The sequence below is a fragment of the Nothoprocta perdicaria genome, unplaced genomic scaffold (genome assembly GCF_003342845.1).
Source record: "Nothoprocta perdicaria isolate Ctin4 unplaced genomic scaffold, notPer1 scaffold_242, whole genome shotgun sequence".
Lineage (NCBI taxonomy): Eukaryota > Metazoa > Chordata > Aves > Tinamiformes > Tinamidae > Nothoprocta > Nothoprocta perdicaria.
The window spans coordinates 793,106-819,117 of record NW_020455469.1 but is presented as its reverse complement, the minus strand read 5'-3'; the positions used below and the strand labels follow the sequence as shown (position 1 = coordinate 819,117).

The 26,012-nt window shown below is 45.9% G+C and overlaps 1 protein-coding gene and 1 long non-coding RNA gene across 2 annotated transcripts; one reads left to right on the top strand and one right to left on the bottom strand.

Moving 5' to 3' along the window:
- Window positions 1-1,968: 1,968 nt before the first annotated feature.
- Window positions 1,969-26,012, bottom strand: MMP2 (matrix metallopeptidase 2). Its single transcript, XM_026039810.1, has 13 exons — window positions 25,713-26,012; window positions 21,258-21,484; window positions 20,049-20,197; window positions 18,280-18,408; window positions 17,118-17,291; window positions 13,604-13,777; window positions 13,154-13,327; window positions 12,190-12,345; window positions 10,636-10,789; window positions 6,164-6,300; window positions 4,806-4,965; window positions 3,308-3,417; window positions 1,969-2,695 (listed from the first exon to the last, which is right to left on the bottom strand). The coding sequence occupies exons 1-13, from the start codon at window positions 25,854-25,856 to the stop codon at window positions 2,592-2,594; spliced, it is 1,992 nt and encodes a 663-aa protein (XP_025895595.1). The 5' UTR covers window positions 25,857-26,012; the 3' UTR covers window positions 1,969-2,591.
- On the top strand, window positions 10,770-21,901 carry LOC112947683. Its single transcript, XR_003249459.1, has 3 exons — window positions 10,770-10,812; window positions 12,564-12,630; window positions 21,854-21,901. It is a non-coding gene; the product is annotated as an uncharacterized LOC112947683 (long non-coding RNA).

Genomic DNA, 26,012 nt, shown 5'->3' with positions numbered 1-26,012 from the left:
ATCCCAGAGGAAAGAGATTTATTGGGTTTTTCCCCTAGGCAAAGGCTGGCACCCCCAGTTGTGAAAGTACAGTGAAGAAATTGTCAAGTTTCTGCTGTATCATCATGACCAGTGATGCTGGAGTGTCACCAAGGTGGTGGCACGGGAATCACCATTCCTATGGTGATTTTTTTAAGGTGGAATTAGATCCTAAACCCTTTTCAGGAGAAATTTTATAGATTTTGTCATTTYCCTGGTTGAATTTGGAAGGTTAATCAGCAGGTCCCTGCCAGCCAGTCTGCTCCTAGCAAATGTTCTAGTTCAGCAACAGACCCAGATGCATTTACAGATGGCCTGAGATAAGCTTATGGCTGCCAGTCTGAAGCCCAGGTGTGGACTGCTGTAAGGACCAAAGACCTTATTTCTGGTTTTCTCACAGCACTACAGCCACTATGGAGTGGATTTACAACAACAAGAAGAAAACAGGAAGCCGCGTGCAACTCCTTAAACCCACCAGATGTGCAAGGTCTTGTAGACGACTGTCTGTTTATTACAGACGAAGTACTGGTAGATTGCCAGGGTTGCAAAACATACATAAGTTGGAGCGGAAAAGGAAACGGAAACTATTTCAGAATATGATTTAGCAATTTCAGATCTGAAAAGACCTCTTGCAAGTATCCTTCAGGTTATATCCATGATTCACAACCCTTCATATTAAATGCAGATGCTGGAGCAGGCAGTCTGGGCCACTATTGACAGAGGAACACCAAGCTCTTAGGGGATGCCTGCTTGAGGATGGATGCTTAAAACATTAAGAGCTCAAAATCTCCAGGGAGAAATTGTTGCAGCACTTGGAGGGAACTCCTGACTGTCAAAGGTACAGACTATATTCAGGAGAAGTAAAGATGTTTATGATCAGGACAGACAGTACAGCCCTGCAATGGCTCACTAGCTTCTGGAAAAACTTCACTACCGACAATTAGAACTGCTCTGGTCGTGTGCCTCGTCTCACTGTCTGGTGCAGCTGCTTGGAGGGGCTAGTGGTTGCTGAAGACACTGAGATGACTCAGAAGGAGGTGTCCACCTCCTCTYGTGGCATAGGCCTGGTTCATCCAGGTAATCATCACCTCTAGAATCAGCCTAACCAAAAGCTTCCCAAAATGGGAGCTATCTCTGGGTAGTGGGCRAGGGAAAGACAATCTGGCAAATGCAGAAGTGGCATCTCTAAAATATCTGGTAGGAAGCTCTGGTTGGAAGAGGAGGCACTGAGATTAAGTTTGGCATTGCAGAGGATGTTGATCATTGATTCAGGTGTTAGGTGGTTGATAGCCAGCCTAAATCATGAACTTAGGGTGAGGAGGACGTAGGTTGCGTGATCCACAGAGGCCCACAAAGTGTTTCTGGCCTGGGAAGCTTGGTGAGCTCCCTCATGAGGGGGTACCTTGTAGAGACTCCACCTTTTCCTTTCACTTCCCAGAGTTACTCAGTGACACGTGCGAGATGTGGGTCTGCCAGGGCTCTGTGCGCTGTGGGAAACAGCCTCGGGTTTCCAAATAAATCCCATCTAATAAATCCCAGTTAGCTACTGGGCTGATACTGTCTTTCCTTCAACAGACTTTTAATTGCAAGCTGCTACTGAGCTTTATAATGCAAATGACTTAACGAAGCAGGGCCATGAGCAGTTGACAGTGTCATTGGATTTTATTTGTACATTGGCACTTGGTGAGATGCTTCTCTGCGTTTTTGAATGAGATGTTCCATCAGATTGGGAAAGCACGTTTTTCTGTTGCTCAATGCCTAAGCAAGAAACCTAACCTAAACAAACCCCCAATATTATAAAGAACAGGAAGGTAAGACAAGTTAAACAATAATACTTGACTTTTATGTATAACGCATTGACTTCAAAAATCTGAGTCATTCTGTCCATATAAACAAGTTATATAGTAGTAACAAAGTGCATGAAGCAAATTGCTAAATTTAACTACGGTATTAAAATAAAAAGTACTTTAAAACAATACTTTAATACAGATTCTTGCCATGATTCCATCATGCATCAACACAAATCAAATCCTGAGGCAACCTGTGCCTTTGACAGTCTTTCTGCATTATTATGTAAATAAGTGGAAGTAATGGTCAAACTCACAAGAGGGTGAAGAACATCAAGACAAGTAACAGAGTTGTATTAAAAAATAAAAAAAAAGAAAAAGAAAAAAAAAAGAAAAAGAAAAAAAATCAAAGTGCACTGCTGGTACATCTCATTTGAGCCTCTCTGGGATGTGTACAACTGGGTCCCGATCCAGTCTCTGAGGGTTTGTGTTTGTTTGAGCACCAGGGAGTAAAGAAGGATGCAAGTTCCGTTACGGGTGTTACTAGGACAAGCACGAAAACTGGAAAACTGTACCAGAATATATATATATATATATATGTAAACATCGTTTGTATACTGAGGAGGCAATCGCTCTTAAATTATCTGATGGGTACAGTACTGGTACTTCATGTTTTGGTGCCAGTACCAGACTGGTCCAGTAATTAGCATTCGGATCTATTTGTAGTTACAGATAAGGCATATAACAAAAAAAAGTAAATATTTGGTTATTAATAGCTCATACAATTCAGCAACCCAACCAGTCAGTGCTTATCTTGCCGATTTTCACAATCTTCAAGCTCTTGTCCTCCATCTGTAGATAGTATTGATCTTTGAAAAAGTAGGTGTAGCCTGCGAAGCAAAGGAAAAGCGTATGTGGGTTAGGGATAAGGCAATTCCTGATGAAAAAACCTTCTTTGCTTTCACTGAGATGAGGGGCTAAAGGAAGCATTTCTTGAAATATTTAAATTTTAAAAAGTTAGATAAAGATTCCAGGCAGGTCACATTTTAAATGGAGTCTTTAGTGATGRTACTGTTTTGTGAGCCTGGATTTTTTGGGCACGAATATCTGCTTCAATTGATATCAAAACCAAAATTGCGTGGGTCGCCGTCATGTGCTTCTGAACTAAGTTTTTCCAAACTTTTTAACATCAAGGAAGCAAATGACAAAGAAAGGTCAGATTTAAATGAAATGAGTTTTACGAGAAGGATATTAGAAAGCCTGTTGTTATTGGCTTGGGCTGTACGTGGGAAAGGTAGCGTTCCCTAAATGCTTTATTTTAAAAGGCTAAGCCTGTGGTTAGCAGGCGATTTATCAATTGATATTTACGGGAAAAGGAGGAGGAAAAATAAGCTTGAGCCAACAGAGTTCAATGCTGCACCAACCCCTGGCTCCGAAGTGGGGGAAGCTGGGGCCAGTTGTGTGAAGGGACAGGCTGGGACAGCATGGGAYGTGCCGCTTACCGCTGTCAGTGAGGCCCAGGACGGCGTCGAGGTTATCGGGAACTCCGTTCCAGGAGTCGGCAATGAACTTGGGGGACGCCAGCTCCATTTTCTTCTTTTCCTCGTTGTACCTGAAGAAAAGTGTATCCCTGCCTTGTGAATCCTTGTCTCTATATATTTGAAAGATTGCTGGTAAATTACATATTGCTTCCTGGGACATTTCATTCTCAGACCTTCACACAGCCCTGTCCCCTCCTCAGTGATGGTTGAAAGATTAGTGCACGTGAAAAATGTGTGTGTTTCTCTGCAATAAACCCAAGGGATCTCACCCTTGGTGCTTTGGAGAGGAAAGCCCAGCTGATGTAAATCCACGTCACCCAGGGAAGGGAGGACAGGCGGCTTTCAAAATACCTGTTTGCATAAGGTTTGTGTGGTAAGGACACAGGGAGGGCTCTGGCATGGAACTATTTGGATTGCATGTGGCAGAGCCCTTGTGTAAAACAGCAGCYGCGTCCTGAAGGGTTGCAATGTCTGGCTTAAACCCATGTGGTTTTTTTCCCCCCTCTGGTATTTGTCAACCTCTTGCTCTCATCTCTATAGAGACAGAAATTGCTGGAATTACTTGGGTTTTCTAACAGCAAATGATGCATTCTGCAGGGGCTGCACTTCATAAAAACTCCCTGGTAACTTGAACTTGATAAAAATCTCCCTGTGCTTAGAGGGAGAAACTGGAGGTCCCAGGTGCAGTTAATGCAGACAGGGCTGGGGCCTGTGGCTGCAGGCTCGGGGTGGAATCTGTGTGTTGCAAGGGACCACTAACTCCTCGAGAGCCCAAAAGGAGATCTGTGCTGCAGGATGGCAGTAAAAAGAGGAATAATAATCTTTAGGCTTTAAGTTTTTTTGTACAGAGAGATGGGTAAAGGAGGAGTGCTGTCCTTAAAGTAGCTGCAAGGAAATTATGATCAATTGGTAATTTGGGAAAGGGTTTTTTATTTACCTCCAGGAAACCACTGCCTTTGAGATAGAAAAAAAGATACTTGTCCAATTTAATCATGGCCGAAAATGAATGTTCATATAAAATGGACTTGGTTATACCAGTGCCTCCTTGATACCTGATATAGCATTGCCACAAGCTTGGAGAATCTTTTAAATTTCTGTTTGGTGATTTATTTTAATTATTATTATTATTTTTAACTCTTTTCCAAATAGTGAATGGCTGAGCTTTCAGCCTGTTGTCTGCATTCCTGGCCTAAAGCCCTGCTCCTGATAGGGGCTTCTGGGGGCAGCTGGGGCTTGGTGCCTCGCTTCTGGGCAAGCTCACCCCGCTTCCATGGAGGACCTAAGTGCAGCCCTGCATTTTGGAATCATCTTTTGTGTGAAATCTTACTTTATGATCACACAATTCTGTTATATGTTTCTACCACTCTTCGTTAGGTGCAATGCAGGGTCTCGATGCCCCCACACGCGTGGGGTGGTGATGCTCAGCTCCCAGCACGCCGCCCTCTGCAATGTCTCTTACTTCCAGTATCTGTCTCCGGCAAAAATGTAGGTCCTCTTGTTCCTGCCCCAGCTGAAGGCGGCGTCGACGCGCTGCACGTCGGCGGGGAGGCCCAGGCTGCTCAGCTTCTTGGGGTAGCCCCGCTCCAGGTTGCTCGCCGAGTAGACCCAGTACTCATTGCCTGCGGGGAGACCAGAGCCGAGGCAGCGCTCAGTGTGGGGACGTGGCTGCTTTGGGGTCACTGTGACGCTTCCCATCGCCCTGTGCTCCCACCAGCCTTCCTAGCAACCTGCCTGCGCTGAGGCCCTGAGCTAGAGTACAGCTGGGCTGTAGTTACAGTTATAGCTTGTTGAAGCAACTGGCTTCAACTCTCTGTGCTTTTTCCTCTCGTGCTTCTTGGCCGTGTTCTTCAGTTCTGTGAATGGTCAGAGGCAGAGACTGTCCTGGCCAAGCRGCCAGCTCCTTGCCAGAAAAGTGCAGTTGCGGCTATTGTAAAACAAGAAATACTGGTGACTTCCTATGTGATGGAGAAGGTTGTAAACCATGCACGGGCACCCGAAGGGCACACACAGAAGCTCATGCTCAGTCTCTGTATATACCCACAACTTGTTAGATTAGGGAAAATTTGTAACCAATTAGCTTGGAAGCTTTTGCTTAGAGTGTGAATTCTGTGGTCTTTTGTGTGCAGCAGTTTCTAATGTGCTTCCAAATACGAGCTAGGGGAAGAGGTCTGGTGTGTGCTCTTCATGAGGAGTTGTAATTTACCTAGTGAAAACCAGCACCGGGCTCACTGAGAGCCGTGGGGAGATGCAATCACAACAGGACATTTCTTCAGCTCTGGGTCTGAACACGAGCAAAGACTGAACATGAAAAAGGTGCCCAGGGCAGCGTTTGAGTTTGGGAGCAATGCTGCTTTGAGCAGCCAGGAGCAAAGGGAGGGTCTCACCAGTAAGTGTGTTACGATAGTGGGATTGCAGGTTACCTGCAACCAGTCTGATTGATCTCATTTTTAATCTTTATTTTAAAAGCAGGTTAGTTATATTTTCCTGAAAAACGGAGGGAGAAAGAAATGCAGCTGTATTAGGGTTATATCTATATSTGCGTGTGTGTGTCTAGAGTGGTAAAGTGGAATAGCGGTTCTCACTTGGCTGAAGTAAAAGGCGATCTAAGTTTTGTTTGGTTTTATCATGTGAAGTAAGGACAAGAGCCTCGCGGGCCTGTGGGATGGGCTGTTATTCCATTTTTCCCCTCCTGATGGGGCAAGCAGAGCAGATGGGGAGCAGCCTYCTGCTCTCTGGGCACCCACTGCAGCCCCTGCGTGCTCAAGCAGGCCCGCGTCACATATGTGACACTGTATTTTAAAGCATCAAACCAAGTACCTGAGAAAAATACTGCCTTCTCGTCCTGCGGGGCCTCGTACACGGCATCGATCTTCTCAGGGAGGTCGGGCCAGAAGGTGGCAACCAGCAGCGGCCCGGTGGGTTTTCCACGAGGGTTCACGGTCCTCCACATGAACCTGAGGCAGACAGAAAGTTGCAGGAGGTTTGCAGTGAGCTGGCAACGTGGCCAAGGCCACATACGGGTGTGCACATGTACTGTAGTGACTAAAAGGATGCACAGTTCCTTGGAAAGCCCCTTGCTAAGGCAGCTGCATGAGGTTCTGTGTGCTGGACCACGCATGAAGTTGTAGACGATGGTTGTTGACACCTCTTGTTGCCTCTTGCATGGGAGCAAGATGCATCCTGTGCCTCTAATATACCAACAAACTCATCAGCTAGCTGCTCGTGCAGCTGGAGACCTCCTGCCATCACACTGCAGCCCCTGGGCCTGACAGAAGCGGGGTCTGCATTCTGTGAAGTGCTCCTGCAGTTACTACTGCAGTGCCTGCACGTTCACATTTAGTAACRGTGCGTCCGGCAGCTTGGAAGGGAGCCCCACTGTGCAAGGGGCTGCCAGCCCTAAACATGTTCACTGGAGAAATGCAAAGGGTAACTCGCTGGCTTTTATGTATAAGCTGGATCATCACTGAAAGATGTTTTAAGTTTTTAAACATCTTGAGAGGGTGACGCTTCGTGCTGAGGGTATTAAAAGTGGCACTGCTATTTCTGCCTCCAAAGAACAACCAACCTTTTTTCCCCATGAAAATAAAACTTCTAATTTAATGAAATGGAAGTCCAACAAGGTAGTGAGATTCCACAATTAAAAAATCATCATCAATGAGCATCACGTCAAATATCTTTTACTAATAATATCCTGTCATTATGTCTTGTATGTTGCTGAGGCTCATGATGCTCCTAGCACCTTCCTCCTTTAGAGCGATAAAGAGTCACTGCCCATTCCTACCTGCAGTCTTGAGTTGGGAAACTCAAGAGCTGAAAGGGGATTAGGGTTTTCCCTAAAACTTGGAAGATCAGACCTAAATTAGTTTTGTAAATTGCTGTATTATCAACAGATGTTTAACTGAGAACAAATGAAGTTAACTGGGACATAGGAAACGTTCTGAAATACATTTGCAAGTATAATTATTTGCAGCATATTCAATTATGATTGTCTGTAGTGCTTGCTTGCCAGTGTAACTGGCAAAATGCATTATTTTCACCTATTTTTAAATTGAAAATGAATATTTATTTAATCCGACATATGATCCTTATAACTAAGCTAGTAAGGCATTTTGCATACAGGTATGTCTTTTTAACGTACAAAAATAGCTCTGATCATATCTCATTAGAGCTTTGTATTAAAGAGGGWCAAAGAATAATGCATTTAGCTAACTACTCTTACTTGTATCAGTGTTTAAATAAAAATAAAAAGGCAATAAGGAGTAATGATAAAATATATCTCCTGCATGTCTTTAGATAGAGAAATGGATCCATGGAGKATGAAGTGGAAGTCCATRTACCAAATCTCCCTAACACTACATKAAAAAAGGGGGCTCATGATCAAGTTTGGWTCAGACTCTKGGATAAATCAGCACTAATAATTAGTATGTACAGGGACTCCAGATCTTCCAGAGAGCTGAAGGCAGGTTTTGCGTTAAAGCACACATTTCTTGAAATGTAGTAAAATGGAGGAGTCTTCTTCTGCAAAGGGAAGTTTTGTCAAAACTTGAAATGTTGAAATTAGCTATTTTGGCTTTCTTCCTGACTTTGGACATTTTCAAATGTTTTAAGTCGGCTTAAGTTTTAACATTATATATCTAGACAGATTTAATTCTTTACAGTCTAGATTTAAAATTATGCTTTAGTGTAATCAAGATTTTCCAGCATTAACAAGTGCAGTTATTTAAAAGGACTGAATCAGTGGGTTTGGTTTGATTTAGTTATTTGAATTCCCTGGRAAACTTCAGCAGTTTAGCTTGTCATTCCCTTTAAGAATGAAGCAGCCTTTTAGCCTTGGYTCTTCTCTGTGCACCGGCAGGACATCCCTCTCTGTTTCCTTGGATTGATTCCTCCGATCCTGGGGCTCTTGGGCCTCGTGTCGGCTGAAGCAACAGCTGGAGGCTCCAATGGTTTCTGTTATCAAGGCAGACAAGCCTTAGGAGTCACAGGACACATGACAGATGATTGTTTTCTTAATTTTGCTCGTGAGTCATAGGGTTGCTTCCCAAATGTTTGGAAAGCTGGGAGACTCGCAGGCGAATGAATTCCAAAGCAGAGCACTTAAGCAACCGCTGCCTGCTTCTGCGGAGCGCGAGCCTGGAGTGAGTCACTGYGAACAGACTGTCCTGGTGCCTGCGCCGCTCCTTGGCCGACTGTATCTGGCTGTGAAGCGCTGCTGGCTGTAAAACACGGACCTGGTTTAGGAACAGCGCCCTGTGCCCCATTGAATCGGGCAGGGATTGCTCGCCTAGGAAAGCTAAGGCCAGCGGAGCAGAGGACAGGCAGTGCTGCAGAAACAGGGGCATTTCTTGTTCCCCAAAGGCTCTCTTTTGCCTTTTTGGGTGGCTAGGAGCCCGCTGGGCTGAGGRGAACCGTAGCGCAGGTGTCCCCACGCAGATGTGCTCTGGGCCTCCTTTTGCCCGAGCAGACGCAAGAGGAACAGGGAACGCTGCATTCTCATAGCGAGGCCTTCTTAATCACAGCTTCTCCACTGCTAGCACACGATGTCTGTAATAAAGATCAAGTCAAACTGCAAACCCAAAACACATTGTCTGGGTGTTGWGGAGATGGGAACCAGGAGTAATTGCATCCAAGAAAGTGCTGTATACCAGGGCCTGTAAAATCATCTGTATCCCTGACTTTTCACTGTGAAAAGCCAGTGGGTGGAATTAAACAATGCAGCGCAGTAATAAATCCTTCACAACTTCCAGATGGAAACTTAAAATCTGGAGGGGGTGGCTGGACATTACACCACTTACAGACACGAATAACGGTTAAACTGCTGGTTTCAGAAAGTGTTTTGTGCAGGGCCACCTTTGTCACCTCCCTTGACGTCTCTGCTCGGGCGGGGGGCGAGGAGCAGTGACCAGGGGAGCCTGGTGCTTTTGCAGCCTCAGCTGCTTGCAAGTGTTGCTGCATGTTAAGAGTTGGCGTTCAGTGTGGGCACACGTGGTTGTCCCACATCTGCACTGGGGATGTTCAGGGGAATGGAAGATGAAGGGAAGTCGGGAAGATAAAAGGAAGTTGCAATGTCCTTATGGTGTCATTTGAACAGTACATCAATCGTAATATTACTAAAATGATTTTAAACTCACCGTGGACTAAGCCTGTTGGGGGCAAGACTGTACTCAAAAATGTCCGTAACATTTTTTTTTTTTTGAGCTATTCAGCTCAGCCATCGTGATGCCCACACTGCAGTTTTGCTCCTCTGTGGTCRAACAGACCTTTGGGGTTGTTACCACTAGCTCTGGGTGCACTGCTTCTGGGGGAGTCTTAGAAATTGCTTTTAGAAGCTCTGTCTAGTTTTCCTGCAGTTGGCTTTGAAGCCTGCAGCAGCATATAGGTTTAGGTGCAACCTATAGGGAGTGCAGTCTGGAAGGGCAGTGCCTCCAGAGCTCTGCTCCACTGCAAGTGGTGAAATTTCCACTGCTCAATGGAAATTGTACAACAGTCCTTGTTGCATAGGCTGTGAAAGGCATCCGGAAGCATTTTATAGGGAATGAAACCTTCTTTGGCAGAGAGTAGGCTAATGCATCTCCTCCATTGCTAATTTTGTGATTAATATTACAGATGRGTAAACCTCTAAAGATACAGGGGTTATATCTGTTTTGAGTAGATATTTAGGAATTTGGATGCTTCTCCCATTGACTTGACCCTTTTGAACTGGTTGCAGCCCTCGTGTGACTCCACAGAAGCCAGCACAGTGACATCAGGGGTAACTTTGGCTCTCTAGTCTGTAAAAACTGGACTGCAAATATATGATGAGAAAAGGCTTTTTTTCTTTTCTTTTTTTTTTTTTTTTCCTTCCTGTGTGTGAGGTTTCTGGCATTCCTTTGGTTTTGGCTGGAGTTACCACCAGCCCAGTCGTTGTCATAGCATCTTGGCACGAGCAAGTCCGGTCTAGGTCAAAAAGGAGGAGTGAAAAACCAGCACGAAACTGCCTAAAACCATGAGCRAAGCTGAATGTTCCAGAAACTCAAGAAAGTTTGTGTGTAGCTGTAGGAAAAGGTGAAATTGGGGTTTACCATCGTTTATGTCAACTGTCTCACCTTTCCCACATTAAAGACGGTCTTTCCCCTATTATTCAATAGTAAACCCAGAATTTGTGATCTCCTTCCAGTAGGAGTTGGCTGGGGACTTTTGCTGTCCCTAAGAAGAAAGGGCAGAGATGGTGCCCGGTCATAACATGTTGCTTTTGACCAAGGGTCCTCCACCCAAGGCCACATCAGGAAGCTGAGAGGTGTCTCACTTACCTGTCTTTGAAGAAGAAGATCTCTCCTCTAATCTGTGCGACACCATCAAAAACAATTTCGTGCTTGCAGAGCTCTGGAGTGACGGGTCCCAGCGTTGGACGAGGGCCTGGTCCCGGRCCTGGCCCTGGCCCAGGTTCAACGTCCGTCGATACTTCTGCAATGGTGAACAGAAATACTGTGAGTCTGACATACTGTGTGTCATCCTGGGAATAGTCAGAACTGTCAGGATTTCATACATACAAATATTAGAAGGGCAGTAGCTTGAAGACAGTAGCTGAAGCAGAGGGAAAATACCTAACAGGATCTTTTCTGAAGCAGGAGGTAGCTCAGGTGGCCGTAGATCTGAGTTCTGGCCCGACCTGGCTGAGTGGCCTCATTCAAGACAGAGTCCCCATGTCTCCGTTTTCCATCACATCCACGTTGAGCCACCCATTTAACTTCAAAGACATTCAGATGCAGCTCCGCTGCACTGGAGTGTTAACCTTGGGATTATTTTTTATTGTACTGACTTTGAGAAAGGAGAGAAATGCACTTTGTGTCTTTGTTGAGACTCATTTGCACTTCAGCTGAGGAGACATCAAAGTAGATTTCTCTTCTTTCTAGAAGTGCCAACAGTTTATAAGTTTTAAAGGTACAAGTTTTGAGGCAACGTATGTTGTATTTTCCTGTCTCCATCAATAATCAAATATGCATGCACTTTCCCATTTGGTTTATTTATTTAATTTGGCTGCTTCTGTGTTGCCTTCTGAGGCACTTGCCTTTTTCTTAGATGCAGACTTGATGTAGTTAATCGAACAAGACATGAGTGTAGCTGGTAGAAGAGAGTCTTGAAAAGTGAAAGATTTATTTTCTCGTGTGTATATATATACACATATATATACACACGAGAAGTGGAGATTATATATATATATATATATATATATATATATATGAGAGAGTGGATATTAGTAGTAATTCCCATTATTCCCAAGAATGTCAGGAGAGAAAACAATAAATTTTCAAGATGTACCTACATAAAAGTACTTAAACCTCCCCGCCCCCCCCCCAGGGACTTGCAAAGTGCGTTTTTACATGAGTATCATCTCACACATTCCGTTTGCAAATGTAATTACAACTGTATGGCCTGAAGTGCTGTGAGGAGGGTTGCAAAGGGTTTTCCAGCTGGGATAGGAAATGAAGCCCTCCTCTCAGCTCCTGTGGGACCTGGGGAGCCTGGGGTGATGCGCGGCGAAGCCCCCATGCCAGGTATTGCAGACAGGGGGAGAGCATGACGTTTCCTTGGCCAAGTAAAGGCATTGTGAATTTTCGTTGATGGGTTTGGCATTTGTCAAGGGAGTCTGGGGGCTTCTGGTAATGCAGAAGACTGAGTGACTCCTCATCCTTAAGTTTAGTGCTATTAGTGAGAAATAGGAGCTCTGGCAATAACATGGAGGTGGCAGGGGAAGGAACAGGGAATGTTTCTGTCATCTGTGCAATTTCAGTTCCTGCAAGTCCCCAATCCCCCTGATTCAGCCTGTTTTTCTGATGATTTTGGTCAGTGGAGGAGGCCCTCACCGTATAGCTCCTGGATCCCTTTAATGTCGTCCTGGGAGAGTCGGAAGTTCTTAGTGTAGGTGTAGATTGGGGCCATGAGAGCTCCCGGGTCCTCGGAGTGCTCCAGCCCCATGGCATGGCCAAATTCGTGAGCAGCGACCAGGAAGAGGCTGTATCCTGAGTGACACAAGATGGAAACGTATTGCACAGGCTATTCCCCGTATTCCCATTTTATTTTCCCACTACCCRTCAAAAGTCTCCCCGTAGCAAACATCTTACTGTAATAAATAAATCACAGCTAATATTTGCAGTCTCTACTTTTCTGTGTCATATATGTGGCCAACAATGACAAATCAAACAATGGGTTTTGATTATTATTATTTTTTTCAGCACAGGTTTGAACTGCAGACTGGACCTCAAATCATGTTTTGCATCGTGAAATAGCACCCCAGAGCTCAACAGGTTGGCATGTGTATATTTGGCTGCAAGCAGTACCTGAACAGGTAGTGCCGTGCCCATGGTCAGGTTAAAAGCAATCCGCCTTACCCTAGGGCAGCATTTTATCAATTAATCCCATATGGGCAAGTCTCTGAGATTTGACAGTTATTTTCACCCCTAAAAGACAAAGGGGAAATGCTCATGCTGAAAAAACTCGTGTTAGCAGTTGATGTCTTTAAATGTGTTTAAAAAGCCTATATTTATTTTTAGCCACATTACAAATATGGACAAAGATTAACTGGAAAATGTTTGTTTTCACCATGCAAGCTCAATAGTTAGCACTAGTTCCGTGTTGGGCCAATATCATAGTCTAATTCTTAAGAACCATTGAAATACTGCAATTCTTTGCCCAATGGAGGGAAAATTGCCAATGAGAAAAACATTTTTGATTTTTTTTGGATGTATGTTGGGAAGATACTTCCATATAAACTTGGAAGAAGGGAATATCGTGGGTGGARGAGCACGTTGCTGTGGCAAGCGGCTTTACCTTGGTCAGGACAGAAGCCCCACTTGCGGTCGTCGTCGTAGCTGCTGGTGGACGCGCACCAGAGCTTGCCGTCGTTGCGGCCCGCGCTCGTGCACGACTCGTACTTGTTGCCGAGGAAGATGAAGGGGAACACGCAAGGGGCCCCCTCGGAGTTGCCGCCGACCGTGGACATTGCTRTGGAGAGCAAGGGGAGAGCGCGTGAAGGGTGAGCGTTGCTCGTTGACGCTGGGAGCTAAAATGGCCGTCGCGTGTTCCTGTCATGCCCATGGCGGCTCTTTGGGGCCGTTACAAAATGGCRGCTCCCTCACAGACACTGCGTCCTCCAGCTCGGTGCCTTTGGCACCCCCCTTGGTGCCCTTAATGGTGCCTAATACATCAAGTCTTGCATGCAAGAAGGGAGGGCTGGGTAGTTTGCAGCAAGGGCAAGCRAGAGAAGGCTGAAAATCCTACCAGTCTCTGGGCAGAAGCCGTATTTCTTGTCTCGGTCGTAGTCCTCGGTGGTGCCRCACCATCGGTACCCGTCCGTGCGCCCTTCGGTCGTGCACTGCTCGTAGGAGTTGCCCTGGAACTTGAAGGGGAACTTGCAGGGCTGCCCGTCACCGTTGCCGCCCATGGTGAATAGGGCTGGAGGGGAAAGGACGTAGGGAACCATGAGTACCGAGCGCGCTGTGAGCAGCCCTGACGGGAACGTCCTGCAAAGGTGTTGGGGTTATTGGCCATCCCTYGTGCCCTGTGCTGTTCACATGTATTTCACAGCCAAAGTGAACTGGTCTGGCAAGATGGACTTTGAGGCTTGTTTGTTTGTGTGTGTTTTCCCTTGTGCAGGCCCATGCGAGGCCAGGAGGAGACACTGATCACTTGCTTAGACCTTTTCTGGCTGAAGGGTGGCCAAGGGCTCTGAGGATGGGYGGACTGTGACGCAGATGAATCATTCTGCCTTTCTTTTCCACTTAAATCAGTAATTGGCTGCGGCTGCAGCGTTAAGGGCATGAACTCGCGTTACTCAAGTTTGCTCCGGGCACCCCGAGCGCTGGCCGGGCTCTCTCTGTGTCCTGGTGCCTCCTGGCACCCAGGGCCACGGGCAGCTCCTGTCACCAGGCCAGGCTCAGGGCAACAGGGCTGCGCCTGGCYGTGTCTTACTTGGTGTAAGGCTCTGCAGTTAGTTAGGAAACCTGCACTAAGTAGGGCAGTCTTTATAGACATCAGGGAAAGACTATTTTTTTTTTTTTAATGAGCTGGAAAGCAAAGTAAGCGGAGTTGTTTAGATGACTCACTTGCCACATGAGCTGCTTCCAGTTCTAGATCTGGCAAACACGGTATTTTAATAGACTTTTTTTCTTTTTGTTTAAACATGGCCAAATTGAAAAAAGAAAAAAAAAAGTACGGAAAGTCAATCTCTTCGTGCTTTGTGAGGAGTCCTTCTGAGTCACAGGCAAAATGCTGCTTTTCATTTTGCCTGAGGTACCATCGTGTGATGCTCACAGTGCCTCCTTCAGCAATTGACTTTGAAGTTTCCCCTTTGTTGGTTGCAAAACTSTTTGCCTGATTGCAAATTAAAATTAAAGGAAGATGCAAGATGGGTTTGCAAGACCCGCAGCCCTGCTGGGGAGGTGCTTGGCCGTGTGCCTGGCAGAGGAAACATCTCTGCCTCTTGCTCCTATGTGGGCTCTGGATTCCTGCGCTGGTCCYGCACAGCCGGCTGGCTGGAATCGGGAGCTGCCCCAGTGCGGTTATGGAATGGGAGAAGGAGGGAAACTATCCGAAAGGACAGGGAAAAGGGCAGCTAGGTGTGTGGGTGTCTGTCTGCCCGCTTGTCCCTGATCTCTGCTGCACTCCTACAGTGGCTGAGTGTGTGTGATATTTTCAAGAAGTAAACCTAGGTTTATCCTATAGGAGAGGAGGTTTGGGCAAAGCAGGGAACGAAGATCACAAGGGAGGTGAAGTATGTGTTAGGCTAAAGGACATAGTTTTTGGTTAGATTCAATTCTGCCAAAAGTTTATATTCCTACTTGTGTGTCCTCTCTAAGTCATGTGAGTAGCTGTCACCATGATAGGTCCCAGCTGCAGATGGGGTATGTAGGCAATCAGGTTTTTAGAAATTAAAAGACATTTTTTGTTATGTTAGGAGTGGAAGACTGATGTGTTCTACAACAGATTTTCTCTGAAAGCCGCTAGCATCCTGGTGCAAAGGAACTGAAATCCCCCCTTGGAAGCCATACAGCTTTGCAAAGCCCTTGAGCAATCCCGAAACTTGAGGGGCAGGAATCTGTTTATTGTTTGGCTACGCAGGCTGGCAGGGGAGCCCAAAGAGAGGGAAGCTAACTGCTTCCACACACACAGGCCTGTGATGTTTCAGAAAGCTGTGGGTATTGAATTGACGTATGCACATTAACGCACACATGTGCGTGTGCTCTGCAGGACGTGCTGGGCTTGCCTGCGCCACGTTGGGCTGCTCCTAGCTCTGGCAAAGCCCTAAGCCTGTCTTGTCTAGTTAGTTTTGCCTGTGAAGCAGCACAAATTCCCTTTCAGCAATCCGCGTTCCCCTCTCTCTCACAAGCTGCGTGTAGCCATCCGGGTATAAATAAGTGGAGTGCTGCGGTTCCAAGCAGGCTTGGTGCGATTAGCCCGGGCTCCACAACAGCTCCATTGTCTGCTGCTTCGCTGCCTTTCGCAGCCCTGCTGTTCCTCATTAGGAGGGAGCCGGAGCACGTCCTCCCGGGTGACGCCGTGCGCCCCTTGCTGCGGACGGCGGGCTGCCTGTGATGAAACCGGCCCCGCTGCCAAGAGCTCAGGGCGGTTGGTTGTGGTCAGCGGAAAAAAAACACGTGCGGGAAACGGCAGCGCAGGGAATGGAAGTGGATATGGGTGCCAGCACTGGAGCTGGTCGACGGGAGATGGAAGAAGTGGCTAAAAGCCCTTTACTGTGCCTTCTCATCCCCCTTCTGCTGAATTAGCCCCACAGGCTACTTACTGCCTTCTGGACTTGTTTGTATCTGTAGAGGTTTCTTGCTGAGTGGTATACAGGAGATGGAATTAACACTCATACAGCTACTAATTCTCTGAAATTTTGTGTCCAGCTCAAGCATCATCGAGGTTTTCAAGCATATATTTATATCCTTCTAGTGTTGTAAGGGAAGCATATTGCTGTATCATTTCACAATAGAGATAATTATGTATATTTAAAACAAAAAAAAAGTAGCTACATGGAAGCATTATACAAATGGTCTCATCTGTAAATGAATGCTTCCTTAGTCCAAAAAGGAAATAAAATCCTTATGAAGCCTAGAATTCTGTGTGAATGTCAGGAAGATGGAGATTATTATCTCCGCTTTCTAAACCCTGCAGCATTTTCCCACTGATAGAGAACTGAGCACACTGGGCACACACTGCAATTCCAGAGCACACCGTGGTGTTTCTGTGTGTAAAGTGAACAACTGGAACCATTCCATGAGTAAAAGGCTGCTCTGCCATGTGTTAAAGCCTAAACTAAACTCTAAAAATGCATTTGCTTTCCTAGTTAGCAGTGTGCATGGTGGCTTTGTACCAGCATTGGATTTCAACTGAAAATCGGTCATGCTTATTTTGCAAAGCAGCACGGTAGTGGGAGACATTTGCACGACTCGGTGTGCTGCATCTGCGTGGTTGGCCCTATCTGTGCTCTGAAAGGTGTCTGTAGGTCAGGAACCTGATCCTGCAGTGTCTTAGATGTAGGAGAGCCCTGCATTGCTTCAGATGCATCTTCAGCATCTCCTCGAGCTTAGAGAAAGGAGCTGGCACATGTCATCAGGTGCAAACCCTTGTGTATGAAGGGAATCTTTACAGAGTTAAGCCTGAGGAGCTACTGAGGAGCAGTAAATCTAAATATAGTGTCATGGACGTGGAAGAAGTACAAGGAGAAATAGATGGTTAAAAATTAGAATTATCTCTTAGGGAAGAAAAACATTAGAATCTGTGTTCCACTTACACTCGTGGGGACAAAAGCCGTATTTGCCGTCTGCGTCGAAGTCTTTGGTTGTGGAACACCAGAGGAAGCCATCGCTGCGGCCCGCGTCCGTGCAGCTGTTGTATTCCTTGCCGTTGAACCAGAAGGGGAATTTGCAGTATTCGCCATCCGCGTTTCCGTACTTCACCCTGACCACTGCAGAGAGAGGCACCAGGATGAGACGAGTCACCCGCGGGGACGCTGCTCCACAAACGTGCTCTGCATTTCCACTCGGAAACCCTATGCTCTGCTGGGCGCTCTGCTGGCAAGGTGAGCACAGCTGAAATAGTAACTGGTAATTTTGAAGGAATTACAGGGATATTACTCAGTGTGAACTGTTAGAAAGATCAGTCCTTAAAATCCACCCAGGAAAAAAATATATGTTTTCGTTGCTATGGCAATGCAAACTTGCAAACAGGCTGTTAATATATTTAGTAATTTAGCTTCTGGGGTAATATGGTTTGCGATGTGCAGTGTAATTGGAGAGATTCCAGGCAGTGCTTTGAGCACGAGCAGGATATGCCATGTGCCTCATAAACTGCTTTGGTATTTGTAGTTTTCCCTGAGCGAGCCCTGCTGCATTGGGGGTGCAGTGGTGACACAGGCACCCCTGGCTCCTGGGGTTTGGGTCAGTTTGTCACATATAAACGCTCTTCCCAAGCCTGCAGTACTGGTGCTGTGGTGTATGTTACCGTGCAGGCGATTTCCTTATCTGTAGCATTTTTTTATTGGCAGTAAGTGGACATTTGTGCAATACACGCACTAATACAGGGGAGAGTTTGCCTCTGCTCACTGCGATCCAGCCCTGTTTCGGCACCTACCTCTCCTAAAGGAGAGGCAGAAAATGACTATTTTGGTGTTGTGTTTTGAATTTACACTTTAAGGTTGTGCAGGGTCAGGCCTATTGCTAATTATGTTTCTTCAAGGGCTACCAGGAGAAGAATAGAAAGTGAAGTCCTGTGAAACACTTAAGGATTAAATAAACATTTTGGAGAAAAACAGTTTAAATTGCAAGCATTGCTTGTCCTCTGTAGGAATAGTTTCCCTAACGCTTATGGATGACTTGAGCCGTGTCAGGGAACACGGGCAGTGTGGTGCCTGAGGTGGCTCTGAGACACAGCTCTCGAGCACTGAAATGTGGTACCTTGGCCCTCTCCGAGAGTCCACAGCTCATCGTCATCGAAGTGGGAGTCTCCTCCGATTCCTGGCCCCGGCGCGAAGGCGTGAGCCAGGAGACCGTCTTTGCCATCAAAGGGGTAACCATCGCCGTGCTCTGCAGGGGAAAGCAGATGGGGAAAGAGCCATTTCTTATGACTGAGCTCTTCTTTGCACCCACTTTGAGCGGAAGGCAAACAGGCTGAGCACTTCCCACCGCTGTGCCGAGTCCCGTTGGATGCCCCCAGTGCCGTGAAGGAGCCCGTCCCTCCTCCCTGCTGGCCTCAGCCTCCCCGCAGGGCAACAGCATTTAAGTAGCTCTGCTGTTAGGACACTGTAGGCCTTTCTTGGAAGCCCCGGGGCTGCGGCTGGAGCAGGCTGGCAAGGGCATAGCCCGGCATTCATGGCCCTCCCGCCGCGCGGCCCCGTGCACCGCGCCGCTGCCAGCTCCTCCCGTTGCGTCGTGTGGCCTCCTGGCCTCGGGGCTTGCCCTAAATACAGAGGCCTGATTCTGTGCTCTGCTATGCTGACTTCATGCTGGGGTTGGTCTCTTGATGGTAGTTCAGCTTATTCATTGCTGTAAACTAGTGGTGGTTGTTAAGGGTCAGGTTCTGAAGTACATTTGGGTGCTTAATTCTCATCTGTTTCAAAGCAGATTCTTTGCTTTGCTAAGAGACAGCTTAGCAATGAATAAGCTCATGGAAGTCCCAGCTCCTGTGAATCTGTCATGCAGTTAAGTGCTAAGAACGAATGTGGAAGAAGCTTCCCCCCAACACTATTTCTGACTATAATCAGTAAAGTTAAAACCAAAGGAACACTTCTGCTTTTGTAAGAGTTCCCCTCTGAGACCCACGCCAGCCCAGATGAGCATCTGAAGCTTTGGGCTTTGCACAGAATCTCTGAAGCCTTTGAGGTCAATTCATCAGGAGCCTAAGCAAAGAAAACCAGCTCTAAAGAGAGTCTTGTGCACGGAGCTCAGTTATTCTTCAAGCTTTTCACTTTAGTTTCAAGGTCTACCTCCTAAGTGAGTGCTCTGCACAAGTGCCTTTGTTGGCATTATAAATTCTATGTCTGTCTATAAGGTAAAATGCTGAAAAGCTATATATGTTCTTTCGGGAGAAACCAAAATGGATGTGGAGGACGTGTAGAAGTGACAGGCATCGTGTTGCCTGCCATGAGCTAAACCCAAAGGAGAACTCAGTTTGAGGCCTGTGCTTTGAGATTCCCTGAGACTAACGAGTACATTGCAAACCTTCATTCGCAGTGGAGTTAAACTAGACGAGCTGTGGAGTTAAAACTAGAAGTCACCAATGCATTTTGAAGGTACATCATGTTGGAATCTCTTCCCCTAGCTCTGGCAGATGGAGCAGAGTGTTATAAATGAGGAGCCCAATGGCATTCCTTGCTCCTCCGTGGAGGGAAGCTGGTTCACATCATCTGAGCATCTGTACCAATACTTCCCAGTTCTATTTCTGATCGGCAAGTTTAAAAATAAAATGTTGCCCCTAGCAATTCTCTTTTGGAAAGATAAATATACCATAAGGATATTGTATAAATATTTCTGTCTCTCTCTCAATTATAAGAAAGAAGAAAAATCTCAGTGAAATTAGATCTRAGCCAGGACAAGCCAAGTGCAAACTAGGACAAGTTTTGCCAGGAGGGCTCGTGGGTGGTGCTTACTGAGGGCAGATCATTCCAGAACTGAGGATTAATGAAAGGAACAAAACCAAAAACATATGTAAAAATAGAAAAATATACCCCATCTGCCAAAATTAATCATAATGTCTGCTTCTCCGTCGTGTATTCGGTTAAATCTCAGCGGCGTGACGTCACTCCACACTTGAAAGGCTCGGGCAAAAGCATCATCCACCGTCTCGGGATCCAAATCCGGTGTGTAGCCTATAATCCTTAGGGGCAAAAGGAAGACTTAATTCAAGTATTAAATATTCAGGGTTTTACCCAAAATGTGCAGGGCTTTGCCTTCGTGCTGAGGTGCTGGCAAGACAGCACCTCGTGGTCTTTTGCTCCACTGAGATTGACATTTTTGAAAGCTTTTTAATGGCTTTGCAAGTCATGCTCACATTTTAGACTTGAACATACAAGTACAGTGCTGGCTTGTSAGAGCACTCGAGCCTCCTGTTTACCCCCAAAACAGCTCCCTGTCGTTCTGAAGGTTTCTGGAGTGGATTAGTTTGCTCTTTAGTAAGACAATAGCCCTTCATGTGACTCCTGAAGTGATTTGGAATAATGTGGATAATGATTTAACTTGTTTTCTTTTACTACTTTTTAGATTTCCAAGTCCCTCATATAGCTACGCTGTTAGATCTTCAGATGAGAAGTTACTTTTTAACATGGAAAATGCCCATCCTGCAGTTTATTTTAGCAGTGTTTACTCCTGGAGTTGCTGACTGATCATTCCTCACTTATGGCCAGCTACTTAAGTGGCCTYTTGCTTTGAGCTTTTCAACAGTTGGGCTAATCAACAGTGACTGATAAATGCACAATAATGCCTTTGTTTTGCTTTAAAAAGTGTTTTGATGACCTCAGTTTTCCTGCCTGCTGAATACAGAGCAGTTTGGTCTCCTAAATGTGCTCTACAGTTGTAAAGTGCTCTTTGGGAGCACTGGGGAGCCCGGCAGATGAGCTGCTCCAGATCCCCCAGGACAATTGCAATGGAGCACGGAGCAAAACCAACATCCCATTAATTTCARCCAGAACCTTTATGCTGAGTTTTACGTGATTATCCCTCAAATTTTCCAATTTAAGTTTTCAAAGTTCCAAAGTTTCAAAGTTTGCTGGAGCATCCAATAGTCACCCAAACATGGAGGGACAATAATTCAAGTTCCACCTAGCCCACCAAGCACTGCCCCAAGTCTGCCTGCCTCATTTAACTGGTTCTTGAAAGCAAGAATGCTTAAATAATAATTAAATATTATATATATGTACAGCAACACTGCTAGCCAGTACCTGTATGTTATGTGATTTTTTTCCCATTTTGGCTTTCTTGGAAAGAAGTTGTAGTTGGCCACATCTGGATTGCCACAGCGTGGTTTCTTCATTGTCTCAATGGTGTTCTGGTCCAAATCTCCTGTTTCGGGCAGCCCAAAAAATTTCTGCATTTTCTTCAACGTATCTTTCAGTACAAATAAATTGCAATTGTCTTTTGGGCACCCATAGTATTTGTTCAGGTATTGCTTGAGGGGAAAAAAAAAAGGCACAAAACAAAGACTTTAAAATTCATAAAGGAGATACTTAAATCACTACAAGTAAATATTGAAATTCCATGTTAATTTTCATGTCTGTAATTTGCAAGTTTTCTTTTCAAAATCACTATTATTAGTAACTGAGTAAGCAGCAATATCACCTAAATTGATATTAACCACCTTGGATCACACAACACTGCTAATTAAGCAATCATTCCCTCTATTAGCTATCACCTTTACTTAATGAATTGCTTTACTAATAAGTAGAACATAGAGCTTTAATGTAGAAACTACAAAGTAAAAATTAGTTTATACATCATAAGGAAACCAAAATAAGGATAAATCTGCTTGCCGTTTTAGGTTTTCTTTTTCCTGCAAGACTCTATGGATTATTGAGAAACTTGTGAAGTTGAGGTATCAAAGAAACTTCACAAATTGAGACCACAGTAAGTGAGAAGGAAGAAGTGTTTGTTTATTTGCACTGTGCAGAGCTGTTTGCATGTTGTCTGTGTATGTTTTTGAGCCAACCATTGCAAAGACCTGAGCAAGAAAGTCTTTGATAGCATTTCAGTTGCCTGGCTGCCTCATCCCATCAGTGTCTACTTAAGGTCTTCATGGAGTCCTCCAGCACACTGTGACTAGACAAGTGGCTTTGATGCATCTAAGGTGGCAGGCCACAAAACATCTCCACTTAGCAGTAGTCCCAAGAGATGAAAAAAGCAGCACAGATCCATTTATTTTCTGGTTCTCTCTAAAATAATAAGAAAAACTCAGCTCTGTTCCCTGTTCCAGTGTGATCTAAGCATACTGCAATTAGAAATGAGGCAGTAGATGTGCAAGGCATCACTTCTAACGCTGGGAGCGATTTCTAGACCCGGATGCAAGTAAGTCCAGCCTGTGATCATGGAGCAGCAGTGGCCTGGTTGCTCCCTGCYCAACATCAGGTCTTTCAGGTGCCCTTGCAGGGTCACACACTGCTGTTCTCCTAACCTGCAAGTACCTGGCTATGGTCTCATGTGGCCATGCAGGGTCCCACCACCTGTGCATTGCACAGGTGACCCCACACCAACCCTTTGGTGTTTGCTCCCCTTTATGTGCAACCCTGACAGCCTGGGAGCTTCTCAGAGAAGGGATCAGCCCTGAGAGCCTCTCATGGAGAGAGGTGCCATAAAAGCAAACTCATTCAAATRTAATAATAAAAAAGACCTCTAAGGAAAAGCAACCAAGAAAACTACCTGTATCGTTACACCTGGGGAAAAAAGAATCCTTTGTCAGCTCTGTTCTTGGCAGGAGAACACTGAAATTTGGTTACACAGCAGGTTGCCTGCTAGGTAAAGGCCTTGGATTCAACATTTGGATCCAAGATGAATTGAGCTAAGTTGTAGTTTGAGCTATTGCCTTGGCTTGGACTGTTACGCAGATAATCACTGATGAGAATAAATACAGGATTCAGCTATTGAGTTTGCATCATTATTGAAGGGCAGATAAATGGACTAGGGTGAAGATGTCAGTTTGGGCACTTGCAGAATGATAATAACCAATAACTAAWTTTTTTTCATTCATAAATTACAAGCAACTTGACCAACTAGCTGGAGACTTRGGCATTAGCCAGTAGAGTGAACCCTTTGCTTCCCGTATACCTGCCCTGGGATTTCAGGTTTACGCTGTCCTGCACCTYGCTCTGAAAGAAGAGCTGGAGCCACCTAAGGCAGCAGGCGCCGCGGAGCTGCCACCCGCGCTGCCCCATGGCACGGGGCGGGGGGCTCCCTGCCAACCAGGATGGATGGGAAAGGCTGCAAGGTTCTCTTTAAGGTATGGTTGGCTGCAGAGAAAGGCACCCTTGGAGACAGAATCTAAAATAGCAGCTACAGACTCCAAGGCAGGAGAACTGTGTGAACGAGCTGAAGGAGTGTTGCCCCCAGCTGTATCAGAAAAGTGGGTTAATGATTTTTGACCAAGAAGCTTGATGGGCTGACAGCAGGCACGAGTCCCTGGACTGCACACTGCTTGGAGGGTACCTTTGCTTTGCCCATCTAGTTAATTGACTGAGGCTCACCCAGGATAAGGCCACGGATACGATCTCTACACCAGTGAAATCCAGCAGAAGAGATGCTGTGAACGCACCGAGTTCTCATCCAGTCCTGCAGTGGCCCGCTCTGCCCTGCGCTCAGGTCCAGAGATGTCTTGAGGGGAAAACAATTGACTCCAGTTTCCCTTGGAAACTCCTCCATCCATCTAGTGAGTACACACAGACTTTACATGATTTTTATAACTCCTTCTTTTGAAGGGGTATTTGCCCAGGGGAGGTGGATGCCCTGCAAGAAACGGGCACACGAATACCACAGGAGCTTCACTTCTGCTGTGAGTTTCCTCTGGCAATCRGTGAGACCTGGTACCCTGATGCAAAGCGCGTTAAGGGAATGTGCAGGCCCGTTTGCAGGATCTTCTACCATGAGCTTAAACTTGATGTACTTTGGGCATATTTTATTGGGTGTCTCTGTGTGTCTCCCAGTGAGGCGCCGTGCCACAGCGCGAACCACATGTCCCAGCTGAAGTCTGCTAAAGCAGCAGGGTGCTCCTCTTGCCATTTGTGGTCTGGGAGCACGATAAATACAAAGCAATATAAAACATGGCACGATAAAGAATTGTATTTGCTCGGATTATAAATATAAACCTAAGCCCTCTCAGTTTTTCCTAAAATGGTGATTTTAGTGAAGATGAGAAATGAACATAACCAGCTGTTCTATRAGGAGAGAATCCTGAAGAAAATTTAGTGTCTCTGTAAACCACATCTTGGCCTCGGCTGCAGGCTGCAGTTTCCCCAGAGTCAGCAGGGAGCTGCGGGGAGCTGGAATTTCGATCCAGCCCATTAATGAAACAGGGTCCAGCTGCAACGCAGCAGTTCGTGTCCCGCTGCYGAGCGCTGGGGCCGCTCACGTGGAGGGGCTGCGGGAAGGAGCCAGGGAGCGACACCCGCAGACAAAGGAGAGCCGCAGCCCTCGGAGTGCCGGGGTTTTCCTTGGGCTTCGCAGAGAACATAGAGAAATGGAGAGAAATAAAGCGGGGGAGGTGGGGAGTGCCACTATTGAATAAAAGCCTCACTGTGCCTAGGAAAATAGATTATTTAAGAGTGGTTAAATTACCGTTAACGTTAAGTGACCGCACTCTCCCACACATGCTGCCCCTATCTTGTGGCTGATGTGCTGCCAAGGCAAAACTGGGTGCTTTTTTGGGGTCAGTTTGTCTGCTTTTTCTAAACTTTCCACTTGCCCCCCCCCCGCCCGGTTGGGAATTCTGGGTCCGCCCGCCCGCAGAGCTCCTTTAACCTGGCAGGGTTTCCCAAGGGGCAGCCCGGCTCCCAAAGCAAAGTGACCACCTTTCAGTCCTTTATATGCTAAAATAAGAATAATTTATCTCAATCTGCCTTAAAATGGAGTTACTGCTGAAAAAGAGAAATGCCTATAATTTGCATGCTAAAATAAGAATAATCCATCTCAATCTCCCCTTAAATGGGCTTTCTCATAATATGATTTTTATGAAGGTCCACGGGGCTAAAATAAGGTTAGAATAAAATGTTGCAGAGCTATGGCTGCAATTTCCTAATGTCACATTCAGGAATCCAAAGTGTTTTTTTTTTTTTTTTTTTTTTTTTTTTGGTTCCAGACCACGTTTAGAGAAGAATAAGTCTTCAAAGCTGCGATAAGGTTTTCTTTTCCAAGTTAGAGCTAGTCATTATGGCTTCTGAAACCCGAGCAGCCTTTTGCCTGTAATTGCTGCTTCAAGCTGTGCTTCTGCCTTGCGTGGTAAACAACCTGGAAAGCCGGATTCTGCAGAGCTCTGTGTGCTACCGAGCCTGCAGCTCCGGGAGCCTTAAGTCAAATAATAGATGCATCTTTTTGCCCTCCTCCCCTCTCAACCATTGGAGTCTCTTGTCTATAGCCACRGGGATTTAGTGAAGTTATTTTGCTCGTTCGGACTTAAAACACACACACAAAAAAAAAAAAGACTCTATGTGCTGGCTTTAAAATATTAAGAGAGGAAACGTTGCTTGGCTCCAGCTTTAACTTGGGAAAGCTGATACTGTGCTCGCTAGCTTGCTCTTGCAGAGGCTCCAGCGCGCGGATGCTACAGTCATTTCCTCGGCTCGAGCAAGCAAAGAAACATCTGCTAATGAAGAACAACAAGACAAATCTGAAGTAAAGACGAAACGGAGACTTACCACTGCTAGTTCTTTGTCTGTTTTTGGAGTGCTGTCCCCGGGAAACTTAATGATTGGTGACGGCGCAGCTAAAGTTTTGCTARAAAGATAGACGTGGATTAATAGTACTTCAAAAATGAAGCCAAAGGCAACGTGAGTCTTCATTCTGCCTAGACTTGTGCTCCTTGGAGAGAGGTTTTCCTGCCCGGCTGTCAGTTACTTGAGCTGCACCAGTTGCTTATGTGCACATCTTAACTCTCCGCACCGTTTTCTCTTTTGCTTGCTCTAGCAATTCCTTTGTATGTTTAAAACATCCAGATG